This window comes from Xyrauchen texanus, chromosome 3, assembly GCF_025860055.1.
Source record: "Xyrauchen texanus isolate HMW12.3.18 chromosome 3, RBS_HiC_50CHRs, whole genome shotgun sequence".
Taxonomy (NCBI): Eukaryota; Metazoa; Chordata; class Actinopteri; order Cypriniformes; family Catostomidae; genus Xyrauchen; species Xyrauchen texanus.
Window position 1 is genome coordinate 20,509,399 of NC_068278.1, and position 15,915 is coordinate 20,525,313.

At 41.0% G+C, this 15,915-nt stretch overlaps 1 protein-coding gene across 1 annotated transcript; it reads right to left on the bottom strand.

Annotated features, from left to right (window-relative positions):
- Nucleotides 1-150: 150 nt before the first annotated feature.
- Nucleotides 151-15,421, bottom strand: ankrd31 (ankyrin repeat domain 31). The gene is made up of 8 exons (XM_052099209.1): nt 15,345-15,421; nt 15,197-15,264; nt 3,298-3,477; nt 1,694-1,836; nt 1,442-1,599; nt 1,329-1,353; nt 1,069-1,219; nt 151-770 (listed from the first exon to the last, which is right to left on the bottom strand). The coding sequence occupies exons 1-8, from the start codon at nt 15,419-15,421 to the stop codon at nt 541-543; spliced, it is 1,032 nt and encodes a 343-aa protein (XP_051955169.1). The 3' UTR covers nt 151-540.
- Nucleotides 15,422-15,915: the final 494 nt, after the last annotated feature.

Consider the following 15,915-nt stretch of genomic DNA (forward strand, 5'->3'; position numbering starts at 1 on the left):
AAATAAAATAAAATAAAAAGGCTAAATAAATGTCAAAATCTTATCTGTGCAATTTAGCATTTTGTGGTCACAAAGAAAATAATTGTCAGGATACTGATTAAATCCAATATTTTTATTCTGGAAAATGAAAGGAACAGACTTTGTGTCATAACTTCCAAACAAGGGACACTATAATAGATCAGACATAACAAAATAAATATGGGTGTCAAGTATTTGATTATATAATTGTACAGTACTATGTTTAGATAACAGAAAATGAAACAAATTTAAATCATGTATTACAAAACAAATGTTTTAATTGTGGCTGCACATTCACTAACACATAACTAATTCACTGCACATAACTCCAACACTTAGAACATGTTACAGATGACTACACATTTGCCACTATGGCAATGACATCAATGCATATATTGTGATCATTTAAACAAGTATTGCATGTAAATGTAAATTAACAAAAAATAACTAAATTGCAGACATCTAAATTTCAAATAACAATTCAGTTTTTCAGATATTTGACAGTCTGCTGAAACATCTGCATTAAGAACCAGAGAAATCCTGAGTGGCACAAAGAGTCCAATGTTCTGGTGAAGATGAAGTAGCTTCGGTATAATCCACTGTAACATCACTCTCAACATCACTGGCTAGACAGGAGTCTGATCCCTGATTCTCCAGCTCTTGTACCAGTAAGGGGACCTGGCTACAGAAGTCCCTTCCTTTGTCCCTCACAGGACACAGTGCATTGGTGCTAGTCTGTGGTGATGATTCCACTGGGAAATGAGGAAATGCCATATACAATGATTAAATATAGTCTTTAAATTGAGTGGGGGAGCAATTCATTCTTGTTTTGAACATCACATACTACAGAGTGACTTATGTTAAAGAGTAACAAATGAAAACAGTCAACCTATTGGCAGCATAGCTTGTGAAAACTTGATGCAAATAGCTACTTCTGTTATTTGATGATACTTTGGATTTAGTTAAGTAATTTAGTTATTCTTTTTTTCTTTCTTTTTTTTTTTTTGCCCTATCCAGTTCTCACACCCCTTGATTAATGTTTGGGAGTACCTTTGAAATAAGTCTCCAACTTCTTGGATGGATCACAGCTTGGCTTTCCTACGCTTGGACCAGAAATGGGTTCAGTTTCGATAGGCTGCTGACTGCTTTCATGCTCACTTGCATCACCAGATCCTTTTGAGTTTTGTGCAGCTTTTGTGCCCTCAAAATCAAATGAAACAAAAGTAAATAATCAGTAATCAGATCAAGAAATTGCACAAGGGTATGTGAGAGCAGATATTTTACTTAAATGCATATCATATTTAACTTACTATGACAGCTGCAGAATAAGTGGTGCTGGGAGGATATTCAACTATTACAAAATTTTGCAAATATTATTATATATTATTTATGATTATTAAAAATATTCAGTTATGTGTATGACAAAAGATTTACAACTGTACAAGGATGTCTTTTAGCCTTTGGCAGATATTTCTCCACCAGTCTATACATAGAACTGTCTGTGGTCAAGTTCATAGGAGTCTTCCCTCCATCACACTTTAATAATGGATCAGCACCATACTTCAGAAGAAGATCTACAATCTGTAAGCACATGCATTTCATATAATACAATCAAGGTCTGTAAATGTTATACACACACTTAATAATATAGTTAAACAATATGAGGGTCACACACCTCGTAATAATGTTGCTGTATGGCATCATGTAAAGGTGTAATGCCATTATATCCTCTGCAGTTGACTCGAGCTCCAGCTTTGAGTAAAATTTCTGTAATTGTATGGTTGTTTCTATCCACTGCTTCATGGAGTGGAGTCCAACCTAAAAATAATAGACCTCTAAGTTGAGTAGCATTGATCCACAATGCCATCTGGTGGACATGTGTGCCTTAGAACCTTTGTAGAACATTATTAGCGGTAAAACGTGAATTCTGTTATTGTTTCCAAGTTTTCACACACACCAGAGCCCTTTTATCAAGTTCAGCCTACAAACTCAGTAAAATAAAATAAAAATAGCAAAACAAGGTCCCATAGACATTCTATGGGTGGTTCTGTCGTAACATGCTTGTTGGCTGTTACGCTCTCTCCTATGATAGTCGCGGAGGTTACCTCAGCAAATAAAATAATCTCTGTACACGCACTCACAACAATGTGATAAAATGATGGATAAAGGACCTCTTAACACTATCTGATGTACAAAGCAATCCAGATGGGACTTGTCATCGAAATCAAGTATTTTTCAGCCTATGTAAGGCATATTTTAATTACCACATAAGCAGGTCAAGTCTTAACTATCACCAAAAGGCATAATGATACTTTTCATGTTAAGTTCAAAGTGGTGCCGACACCCTGATGTGAATAATGAATGCGGTGAGCCACAGTCTGCCGTATAATTAATATAGTGGTAGATGAGATTTTAAGAGATTTAATGCCCAATGCTATGAATATGCAACCACGGTGGGCAGGGCTGGACTAGGAAGAGAAATCGGCGCCCCGCATATATGGGAAACTTAAATGCTATGTGAATTGGTGCTATTTTAGTGCAGTACTAAGTACTGGGGAAGGCTTTGCTGGGAAAATGTTAATAAACCATTATGTTGTTACTTTTTATTTTGTTTTGTTTCCAGAGATGGAAATAAATGCATTCTGACAGGTAAAGAAGTGTCAAATATAGTGTAAAATTTCAGCACTTCAGCATAAAATGTCTTGTGGTATTGAAGCTGGTATCAAGAATCGTCAAATTTCACTAATGAACACCCCTGATGTAATTTATTATTTGAGTATTGTAAGTAACCTAATGTAACTACCATGACAACAGCCACCTCCCCTACCCAGCACAGTTTACATTTCTGTTGCAGAGAATCAATTTGATTGCATACTATAAGGTCGGGCATCTGTCATAATTTTTGAAAACATACAACAGACACTTTGACATGTGAATTTAACATGTAACTATTACTTAAATGTACTCTTTTCTCCCCAGACAAATAATTGTTTTACTTTAAACTTGGTTTAAATAGTTTTAACAAGTGAATAACCAATTTACATGACAATGCTTAATGTCGAGGTGTTTTATAAAAGCAATATTATTGGACTGTGACCTTGTTATATGGCCCTCTTACTCCTGTGAAATTTCTTAACTGACAATTTAGCATAATTCTCCTTGGTTAAGTTGTTTACATTTAGCCAAAATGTTGCTAATAACTCCTACATATTATTTCTACACCCTTACATGCAATATATTTGAGGACATCATTTTTCAGTATCCTGCAAAATGCTGTACCTGCATAATCCACGTCATTAACGGAAGCACCCACTTTGATCATGTCTTTGACAGCTTGAACGTCTCCCTGCACCACAGCTGCATGCACCTTTGTCTCTCCAAACCGATTCCGTCTGTGGATGGTGTTGAGAGTTAAGACTTTCCCTGTCTTTGGGTTTATAATGCCTGTGCCACGGAAACCTACAGAACAGGGTTTGGGAACATCATTTAAGCCTAAACAGTTGTGCTACATTCAGATCTGTACTGAATTTCATCTTCTCTGATTCACATTCCCAACTGTATGTTTCAACATAATATGCATGCATACCACAGTTTAAGTATGCCATTGCAAGTTTAAGCTCTGTCTAACGTTATGCCTTTAAACTGCTTATTGCTGTAATACTGCTTGCAAGCAGTAAACACAGGGCAACATTTTTAGTGAAAAGTGTTTTAATACATTACATTTTTAGTATTGGTTTTATCTTTCAGGAATGCTAAGCAATTTCATGTGATTGCACACAAAATCAACAAGAACATGCTGTAATAAAGCTTAACTTTGTACATGCCATCAAGTGTAATTTGTGTGTTCAAGTGTGAGCACTTGCCTGGACTGACATAAGCTTTAGCTTGTAGTTTTGGTTTAACACACGCGGTGAAAGGTGAATCAAACACCTTATTACACTCTTTAGTCTCTTGAGTCTCATTCCTTACTTGAGATCGTGGTGACCTGTCCATAAATAGAAAATATGACACGTAATATGTCATTTGAGCCCATTCACACTGTACAGAGCAGCTCAATTAATGAATAATTAACATGTTCCCTGTCTGTCTCTCACTCGACATTGTGTTGAATGAAGCGACACTAGGGGTCTTTCTTGAAGGCCTCGGTTACCTCTGAACTTGAGAAAAGGCCAATGAGAAATTGGCACAGAATTTGCATGTCCCTCCCCCGGACATGTGGGTATAAAAGGAGGGAATCGTGTGTCTGTCCATTCAGATTTTTTCTTCTGAGACGAGCGGTTGTGTGTTCAGCAAGCTGGTGTTCCACTACTGTTCCACTCGCCTCTAAGAATATTGCTGTTGGATCCTACAGCGAATTACCAGCGGCTTTCTCCCTTCTCTGCACGCCAGTGCAGTCCACGCCCCTGAGCGCTTCGACAGCATTTCCTTAAAGCGCAAATAGACTAGAAAAAGAGTATATTTCCTCTAAAAGAGTATACACATTGGCGTTTAACATCTTTTTAAAGATGTGTTTCCGCCTTTGTGTAGTTCCTGGATGCGGCAGATATCTCTCCGCTTCTGACGGTCATAAGAGCTGCCTCGCATGTCTGGGCTGCGATCACAGCAAGCTGTGTTTTATGAATGGTTTGTGTTCTCATTGTGAGAACATAACCATGGCAACGTTGCGGTCACGGCTTTCTGTCCTCCAAGCGAAAGCCACTTCAGCCACCCCCCACCTCCTTCCTACGGGATTGGGGCCGGCCCGGCTGGCAATGAAGGCGATTTCCTTTGCAAGACCAGCTCGCCCCATGACCAGTCTGATGTCTCCCTCGTACCCCACAAGCAGGATGATGATTTCGCCGCTGCATCAGAGAGCTTCACAGCGGTGTCTGATGCTGATGACTCAACTGGGCTGCCATGCAGGCATCACTTATGCTTCCAACCCATTGTACTGGCTGGACGGGACCATCTGACTCGGCTACGCAATTTAGTTCGCCAGGCACTCACCCCACAGGGAATCGATAGAGCCGTCCCTCCAGTCGAGATGAGTGGCAGCCAAGGCAGCCAATCTTGGACCTGCGAGTGCTGATCCGGGCCTCACACAGACTCCCGTTCAAAGGTGCTCACGCGGAGGCTTATTCTAATGTTTGTCTAGCATCTAGATTGGTTCGCAGCAGTAGACCTGAAGGATGCGTTCACGTCTCACTTTTGCCTCGGCACAGACACTCCCTAAGGCTCGCATCCAACGGCCTGACGTACTAGTACCAGGTCCTCCCCTTTGGCTCATCCCTATACTTTTGCGTCTTCATGAAGGTCGCAGAGGCCGCCCTTGCACCGCTAAGAGAAGTAGGCATCCACGTACTCGATTTCCTTGACGACTGGCTAATTCTAGCTGACTCTTAGGCACCTCAGCCATCAAGGGCTTCAGATCAACTGGAAAAAAAGCAAGCTCTCCCCGGTTCAGAGCATCTCTTTTCTTGGCATGGAGTTAGACTTAGTCTTAACGACAGTACGCCTCGCAAGCGAGTGCACACAGCCGGTATTGAACTGTCTAAGTTCGCTCAGACAAGGCACAGCGATTCCACTGCGGCGGTTCCAGATGCTCCTGGGGCATATGACATCCTCAGTGGTGTCCGCGCCACTCGGGTTGATGCACATGAGACCACTTCATCACTGGCTTCAGACTCAACTCCCGAGATGGGCATGGAGCTGCGGCACATACTGTGTGTTCATTACCTCTTTCTGCCACCAGACATTCAACCATTAGACAGACCTCTGTTTTCTACGGACAGGACCCCCACAGCAGGTGTCCAGACGCATCGTGGTCACCACAGACGCCTCCAAACTGGGTTGGGGCGCCATGTGCAACTGGACAGGACCGCGCCTATATTGGCACGTCAACTGCCTAGAGTTGATGGCTGTACTTCTTGCCCTGCGGAGGTCTCTCTTGCTGATCCAGGGCAAGCACATCTTGATCCATTCAGACAGCACCACGACAGTGCCGTACATAAATTGTAAAGACAGCGTACGCTCTCGTCACATGTCACAACTCGCCCACCATTACCTCCTTTGGAGTCAGCAGCTGCACGCCACTCATATCCCGGGCAGCCTCAACACGGCAGCATACGCGCTGTCGCGACAGGGCACGATCAGCCGAGAGTGGATGCTCCAACCCTAGGTGGTCCAGCTGATATGGGAGGGGTTCAGCAAAGTACAGGTGGACCTGTTTGCTTCCCAAGAGACCTTCCACTGCCCACTCTGATACTCCCTAACGGAGGCTTCCCTCGGGACAGATGCGCTGGCACACAGCTGGCCCCGGGGGCTGCCAAAAATGCACATTTCCCCCAGTGAGCCTACTTGCACAGGTGCTGTGGAAGACCAGGGAGGACAACAGACAAGTCACCCTAGTGAACCCCTATTGGCCCACTCAGACTTGGTTTTTGGACAATAAGCTCCTCGCAACAGCACCTCCCTGGCAGATTCCCCTGAGAAGGGAACTTCTTTCTCAGGGATGGGCACACTCTGGCATCCACGCCTAGACCTCTGGAATGTCTCCTCCATGTCTGGCCCTTCGACGGGCTGCGGAAGATCCAAGTTGCCTACCACCTGCTGTCGTAGACACGATCAACCAAGCCAGAGCTCCCTCTACCAGGCAGCTTTATGCCCCGAAATGGCGCTTGTTCGCGAATTGGTGTTCTTCCCAATCTGAAGACCCGCAGAGATACGCAGTCGGGTCAATGCTCTCATGTCTGCAGGAGAGGCTGTCCCCCTCCACCTTGAAGGTCTATGTAGCCGCCATGTCGGAAAATCCTTAGGGAAGCATCAGGTCCTTTAGAGGCGCCCGGAGGCTGAACCCTCCTAGGCCATGCCTGTTCCCCTCATGGGATCTCTCTGTGGTCCTTTCGGGCCTTCAGAGACCCCCATTTGCTTGTTTCAGTCAAGCTTAGAGCCCTCTCCTTGAAGATGACCCTCATGATTGCGCTCGCTTAAATCAAGAGGGTTGGGGACCAAGCCATGTCCGCCCCCTTGCTGGTTCTAGCACACTCTACGAGCAGTGTGGTGTTCTTGTGGGCACTGGCCAACGGCACCTCCCTAGCAGACATCTGTACAGCTGTGGGCTGGGCAACACCCAATAACTTTACGAGATTCTACAATCTCAGGGTTGAGTCTGTTTTGTCCCATATTTTCTCAGGTCAGGGCACGTAGAACTCGATAATGCAGAATTGCTTACCGGGTGTTCTGCTTGCACATAGCGCCCTTCCCCTCCACTGAGGTTATCACGTGCGCTCTTTCTCCTATGAGAGTCCACTAGGCTGCCCTCCCTGGATGTCTTCCCTCCCTAGATGTCTTCCCTCCCTAGCCCTCTGGTCCGTGAATTTAGCAGAGGAATTCCCGACCAGGCCCACTACGGATACTAACTACACTGTACTGGAATAGGTGCTGCACAGGGTTTGGCCATCACAGATCAATCCCCCTATGTGTATTTTCTGCGGTACGGTCCCCCTGCCAGCAGACCCGCGTCTCCCTTGGGTATTCCCCTCTTTCCCCGGTCGCTGTGTTTGTAGCAACTCCTCCCTCGCTAGGTAGAATCTACCACCACGCCACTTCCACGTGTGGCCTGAAAACCCATGTGACCTATTCACCACATTTAACCTCCCCCAGCCTGGGCAGGATGTGGTCTCCACGGGGTCTTTTCCCCCTGAAAGAATAGGAATTGGAAAAGAACGGATTCCCTGATGCATATTATAGCGTTAAATGGCCCCTGTCGCTTTAACTCTATGCGAGAAACATAGAGAGAGAAAAGGCACGGCCTGCTCCCAAGCTTACCCATCCCCCCCCGCACCCCCCCCCCTTCAGTGATGTAGGGAACCTAAAAAAAAATGTGACGTTTTTATGGGCCATTGGGGAAGGGTACATGCAGTCTGGCCCGCACCTGCGTCAGCAGTTAACGTACACGGTTCAGCGCATGGCGTGATTGAATCGGGACTCCTGGAGTCGCTTCGTTCGACACAACGTTGAGTGAGCGACAGACGGGGAACGTCTGGGTTACTATTGTAACCCCCGTTCACTGATGGAGGAAACGAGACTTTGTGCCCCCCCCCGGCCACAACGCTGTACCGAGCCACTTTAACGGCCGAACCTCATTCTTGGCTCCTCTGTGCAAAACCTGACAGACACACGATTCCCTCCTTTTATGTCTGCCAATTTCTCATTGGCCTTTTCTCAAGTTCAGAGGTAACCGAGGCCTTCAAGAAAGACCCCTAATGTCGCTTCATTCAACACAACTGTCTAGTGAGAGCCATACAGGGAACGGGGGTTACAATAGTAATCCAGACGTTTTGGTAGCTACTTTTTGTGTACATTTTAAGTTACTAATCTGTAAATTCCATGTTATTATACATCATTGACCTGCGTGGAGTCTTTTCCTTTTTCTCCACTCTGACCTCTGCATCAGTTTTCTGTTTGCCAGTCTTGAAATTTTTTTTCACTGAACATCTCAAAGGAGGGCCAGGCTGAAGGTGAAATTTATCCAACAATGATTCATCCTTGGGCAGAGTATTCTGTGACAGGTTTTGTGATGAGTTAAAAGTGGAGGATTGAGGCTTTGATGTAACATGGAGCTGTGGCTTGACTGTCCTTATCAACACATCTCTCCGTTGATCAGACATCCTGGTTACTGTGATATCAGCCTCAGAGTGGATCTGGCTTTCCATGGGCTCATATACTTAAAAAAAATAAAAACAGCTAATAAATGATCAATGAAATCAAACGAGACATTGCCACAGATGTCAACGTGTCTTACCAGCTGTTAAATTAGAATAGTACATTTACTGTTAAGAGTGACACACATTATTACAGATTATTGAATCTCCAAAACCAACAATTGATGGATCAGGCTTAATCTGACATAAATCCTTTTAAAGATAAATGTTTAGTTAACAATTATGCATTCTTAAATTGTTAGGCACTGAAGGCTTTTTAATCTTAGGATGCTTGTTTAAAGTTGGAGGCTGCACTTTTCCAGACTGTGTCTGTCTACTGGGGTACCTTCACTCTGTTCCCTTTGCGTAGAGTTCTCTTGTTCATTAAGAACGGCTTGGACACTGATGAACAAAATATATATATATATTTTGTATTATTTAAAGTTGAATGAGTTTCCATTTACTTTCACGATGAGGTCTAAACAAAGACATACAAACCTTATAGGGCTCGCTGGAGAAACCATGGTGCCATGGGCCTGCTCATTATAAATAAAAAAACATTAAATTCATAATAAGTATTCAATTCATAATGGATAATTGCAAATATGTTTAAATCAATATAAAATTGGAGAAACTGAATCAAGACAAAGACGAATACATAAGATTTGGTGTACACTTGGACACATAACAGATGACAATCCAATACTCACACATCAGTTTCCTCCAAACTTCTGAGTAAAGAAGATAAAGGGATATTCCAGGTTTAATACAAGTTAAGCTTATTCAACAGCATTTGTGGCATAATATTTATTAGCACAAAAAATAACTTCGACTCGTCCATCCTTTAAAAAAAAAAAAAGGCAAAGGTTTTAAGGCAGAAATGAAATGTGAAGCTTATAATTTTATAAAAGCATTTACATTAATTCTTCTGTTAAAACTCATGTATTATTTGAGCTGTAAAGTTGTTTAAATTGTAATTTTTACAGCCTTTTTAGGGTTTGCTGACATTACATGGTAATGGCAACGAAGTTGTAAAATTAAGGTCCATAAGCAATTTTATCACTGATATCATGTTATTATGCATATTGTTTATGTCTTGTTGGTATATATTTATGATTATTTTAACGTTTACGGATTGAACCCATTCACTACCATTGTAACTTCCTCAATGTAACCTCGATTTGTACTTTTTTTTTTTTAAAGAAAAGGAGTGACGAGTAGAAATAATTTTTTGTGCGAATCAATATTATTCCCCAAATGCTGTAGATTGAGGTTAGCTTGTATTGAACCCGGAATACTCCTTAAAATCCTCCCAGAGTGTGCAGTCTTATGAAATATACCTGTTTTGTGGTGGGTGCATTTCTGTTCTGTACTCTGCAACACAGCAGGCCAATCTGAGGGGAAATCACTATCAAACAGAGAGAAAATACTACTTAAGTTACCACAGTTGTATGATTTTAAATGTATATAGAGAAAATTTGAAGAGGCAAAGCTGACCCAAGCACCCCTTATCTATCTATATGTATGTATATATCTATATCTATATATATATATATATATCAATTTGTCTGTCTATGTATGTATGTGAATCTGCCAATCTGTCAATCTATCTATCTGTATGTGTATCTATTTATCTGTCTGTCAGTCTATGCATGCATGTATATCTATCTATATGTATTAGGGATGGGCATTTTGGTCATTTTGTCTACTCGAGTACTCGGACCGATTACTCTAGTATTCGTCTAATAACATATATAATAACATGTCTGACAAACGTCTATGTCTGCTGCATTGTGTCTTGTTGTTCCAGTTAGGGCTGCCCCCTGATAGACGACCAAACATTAATCAATGAGAAGAGTCTTGGTTGACCAAGTTTTGATTGACGCAGAAAAAAACTTCACAGAAAACCAATGAACAACATTATTACCGCTGGTTTGATACTAGGTGGTACTATGGGTCATTTTTATTAAGCAGAGTTAGCGTTAAGCCTAATAAAGCGACACCTTGATTTCAAACTTTGAACCTTATTTATTTTTTTACAAAAAATTCGAATGAAACTGGGAAAAAATAAGTCCAATTAAAATGTTCTCTCTAAGAACCTACTTCATCTGTGCATTCTCTACCGGTCGGGTATTTTGTTGTCCGGGAAAATACATGTGTGTGAATAAATTTGTTTTGTTCCCCTTCATGATATATATATATATATATATATATATATATATATATATATATATTAGGGCTGGGTGATACGGCCAAAATTGTTATCACGATAATCTTTTTCATATTGTTCGATATCGATATTTATCACGATATACATTTACACATTGCACTTACTTTTTTTTATATCAAAGTTGACAGAAGAAAAGAAGAAAAAATGTATTCTAAACAGTCCAAATAGTCTCTAGAAAACTGCACAGGGGGTCAAGAGATGGCCAAAGCAGTGGGGTCTGCGAGATCTTTTACCAATTTTACTGTCTTTTACCGTTTATCAATTGAAAATTAATGTTAAAAGATCATCTGTTTGTTCTGAACATAGTGACAGCAGTCCAGTATTTGTTGGAATATTTTTTACATTAAAATGAAATATTTTTTATATTTCTTTAGATTGAGATACCCAAGTATGGGGCATAGAAGACCTTGTGACAGTGGAATGATGCTGAATGTGGGTTTAGGGGTGTCCCGAAATAAATTTTTGAAAACGTTTTTTAACGTTTGGTGCGGATGGAATCAATCCGGTGTCCAACGTAACCTAATTGTTAGCAAGGCAGCTAGAATTAGCAAGTACCCTACGTTACCACTGGTGCGTTGTGATTGAAGCTGACAGCGTTTTCAATGAATTCCTAAGGTGGATCATAGGATTGGCAGCGGTGCGCAGCAAGCTCTCCTAGCACTGTTTGTGCCTTTGAGCAGATTTTGCCCGACCCAATGGAAACGCAGCCTGAGAAAGCCGAACTGCTTGTGTTTTAGCGACACGCAGTAAATATTGAAAATTCCTCAAAAGCTTATCGTGGATTTTCTTTATCGTGATATATATCGATATCGTTTTACAGCCCAGCCCTAGTATATATATATATATATATATACCACAGTTAGTTACGGTCCTCGAATCTGATTGGACGAGAGACGTTCCATGAGCACTGATGGTGTGACAGCTTCACTGTGTGTATCACTCCACTTGTGTTCGTGCTGTTCTAAATTAAATTGTAAGCACAGTGCATATGTGTTAGGAGTAGAGATGCACCAATCGACCGGCCAGGGACCGGAATTAGCCGATTTTCCACATGCTCGGCCGGACCGGTGACCGGCCGGTCAGCCTCACGTCTTTCCGATTCCAAGCCGGTCCGTTTTGTTGCCAGCGGCGCAGGCAGTAACGTCACAGCCGCACGTAAACATGTCATTGCCGTGGAAGATCTTCACTGTGAGTGAAGAATACATAAAGTTCGAAATGTGTAATAATTGTGATGCCAAAGTAAACCGCGGAGGAACCACCACAATAACTTTCGGAACAACAAACCTAATTAGACATTTAAAACACCATCACCCAGCTGAAAATGCCCATTTTAAAAAAGAAGCTAGCCAGAGCTCAGAGCCAGCCACAAGTCCAAAGCAATTACGAGGAAAATTATGGAATTCATGGCCCTGGATGACCAGCTGTTCTCCATAGTTGAGGACAGAGGGTTCAGAAATCTGATACATTTCCTCGATACAGAGTAGGAGGTACTTTCCGACGTCACGTTGCCCGAGTTGTTTAATCTTGTGTCATGTCACACAAGCAGCCTGTTATCTGTCAACATTTGGGTGCACAAATCCGGGAGAGGGGAAGTGGGGTGCTGGATGGCAGAGGCAGGCTAAATACTATACAAATTGTACCGATGTGATTTAATGTGCTGAGTAACTTAATTTTTCCCACCGTGTCCGATATTAAAATCAGTGCGACACACAATACAAAAGGCGTGGGCATTGTCGATATGGCTTCGGGATATGAAATTAAATTCTTCCATCCAGCTGTTGTTAAATGTACATTTTGTTTTTTTCACCGGAGCACTAGCTGAGTCTTCTCGGTCCGTGTATCTTTTGGTCATTTGATTTTCCTTTTAGAATCGGGTATTCAAAAACAAAAAACAAGTGGCTATTTGATTTTTGTTTTAAAATACAAAAATTCAAATACAAAGCGTTTCTCTTTTTCAGTGCTCCTCCTGTTATTCAGATATATATAGCTGCGTGCTGCTATTGTGGCTGGTGGTTATAACGTATTGCTCCATGTCCATGTATCACACTCTATGATCATCCAATTACACAGCACGTACTTTTTCTTTTTTTCTACACAGCTCCATCCTCATTAGCGCTCTTGTCACGTAAATTACCACATCCGGTCTCGGAATATGAACAAACGGTCCCTTTCTCGTTTCTGTTTTAAAGTCATTTTATTTTTTGTTATCCTAAATAGAAAATGAAACTAAAATTATTTTTAAAATATCACTCATCCCTTTTTGACACTGAAAAAGAGAAACGCTTTGTATTTGAATTTTTGTATTTTATAACAAAAATCAAATAGCCACTTGTTTTTTGTTTTTGAATACCCGATTCTAAAAGGAAAATCGAATGACCAAATGATACACGGACCCTTCTCCTCCCATCTACCAGTGATGCTTGATTTAACATCCCACGTCTACAGCCTGCGCAGATATCAATAGCGCAAATGATTGAGGTCATACATGATTTGTAATTTGTATGTCTCGATTGTGTGAGTAGGATGCATTTCATTCAAGATCTGGCAACTGCATATTGATGTTGATGTGATTATTCATATAACGTGGTTTGAGCCATACAAATTATGGGAGTTTTTTTGGGAGAAATAACAAAACGGGAGACTTCCAGGAAAAACGGGAGTGTTGACAGGTATGGTTACAAGCCGTTCCTGAAGCAGTGCTCAGTTTTACAACTGATATTTGTACATCTAACGTAAGTTGAGCGTATTGGACACTTCAGATTTTCGGAATTGTTTTGTTAGACAAGTAATAAAGAGAAAAAGGTCCATTTATAAAAATAGTGGAAAATGACAGCTGTTATATAAAGCAACTAATTTGCAGTTAATTGTTATTTCTACCTCTTTCCAGTCACAGAGCACTTTATTTTGAGAGCTGTTTAAGTGAGAGAAGATCCTGTAACTTAGTGCAGTTTGGGTGAAATTGTAATGTTTAATAATTTATTTTATTATGAAAATAAAATGTTGCATTGAAGAAAGGTAGATTTTGTTTGTATATGTGGTCAATAATAGTTCTTAGAAAGAAAATCTGAATCAGAAAAAATCGGTATCGACAGGTCACACTTGCAAAAATCGGAAATCTGAATCGGACAAGAAAATTGCAATCGGTGCATCTCTAGTTAGGAGTTACTGCCTTTAATTTTGAAATTAATGTTAGCCAGCAGGTGGTGGCAAAATATCATTTTTGTGTGTAATATGAGCCAGTTGGTGAAGTAAAGTGAATCCATTAGTCATTGTTTACATAGAACAGTGCTCTGTGAGATTCCACATTGGATACATACTGTTTAAAATGGCGGAAGACATAGCTGTTTCTATAGTGAATGACATTTGCACACCGGCTACCCCTAAATAGAGAGGAATACCCCTGCTGGGACGTCTATATTCCGCTGAGAAAACTGACCTTCAGAAAGCTGTAAGCATCTCTGATTAGGTGTGGCAACAGGTGATCACACATGCTCCATCTCTCTCTCTCTCTCTCTCTCACACACACACACCCACACATCCATCCGTCAATCCTTGTTTATCCAATGACTTGTTAGAAACAGCACAAGCCGTGATACAATTTCAGAAGTGAACATTTTGAATTACTAACGGAGGCTTGGCAACCCCTGGCTGAGGGATCAGTAAATATTCTTGCTTAAGTGATTTTGCATTGAAAATGTAATTTATTTATTTAAAAAACGAAAAACATATATCAAATACATTTCTAAATTCAAATTGCACTCCAAATGAAATGAAAAAGCAAATAAAATAATGAAGTGATAAAGAATAATATATATATATATATATATATATATATATATATATGTATGTACTTTGCCACACATGCCTGGTGTGTATGTGTAAGTGTGTACAAATGTTCGTTCTTGTGAGGAAAGCCGCGATGCTCTATATTGTTGTTGCTTTGATTCATGAAGCGTTCCGTTCAACTCGGAGAGTCTGAATTTCCAACATTCAACTTAGGACAGTGCAATGGGATGACACTTTATATCGGATATTTAACTTAGATTCGAGCGGAAATCTTCATTCATTCGTCGAGATGCAGGTGTGTGTTACGTCACGCAGGGCATGGAGGTTTACACAGTGACAATCATTAAGTTATATATAGAGAGAGAGAGAGAGAGAGAGAGAGAGGGGGGGGGCTAGACTATATAGCAACTGTAATATGAAGTTAGCCAAGAAATAACCATTATGAGCTGGGTTTGAGTGAAATTGCTGTAAATGGTCATACCATCATTCAAGTCTCCTGAAGAGAAGAAATTGGGGGATGATAACCGCTGCTCGCCCGTCAACATTAACCTGAAATAACAAATAAAACAGATTTCAAATTGCTATATTTCTCGAAGATACAGAAATGAGAGAGCCGTTAGTCAGCTTACCTGCTGAGGTAAAAGCTCTCGTCTGCTTCATCACTGTCGTGGTCGGTCGTAATTGTTTCCCCTTGGTCTAAATCCATATTTAAATAGCCTACATTCATTTAAACTAATTTAAAAGCGTGGATCCTGGTTATATTAGGAAATAAGGTGTATTTAACAACTCTTAGTATACACGTCGGCTAGTACCTTCTGTCACGGAGATTCTGCTGTAGTTTAAGCGCCAAATTCGGTTGAAATGCTCTAATGTGATTGGTCAGAATCACGACCACTGACTTGATCGCGATTCGCGAGAAGTAATTTGCGTGACATCATACTATTATTTCCCAAAATAATATAAATAAATAAAATTATATAAATAAATAAATAAATAAGCGCTACATATTATAATGGCAAAATATTTGAAAAAACGTCATTCACACAAAGTATTTGTTTTCTATGTGGTAAAATAGAAAATGTGGCGTGTGGCTAAAGCGCAGGGCTGTTAATCAGAAGGACGCTGGTTCGAACCCCACGGCCACCACCATTGTGTCCTTGAGTAAGGCACTTAACTCCAGGTTGCTCCAGGGGATTGTCC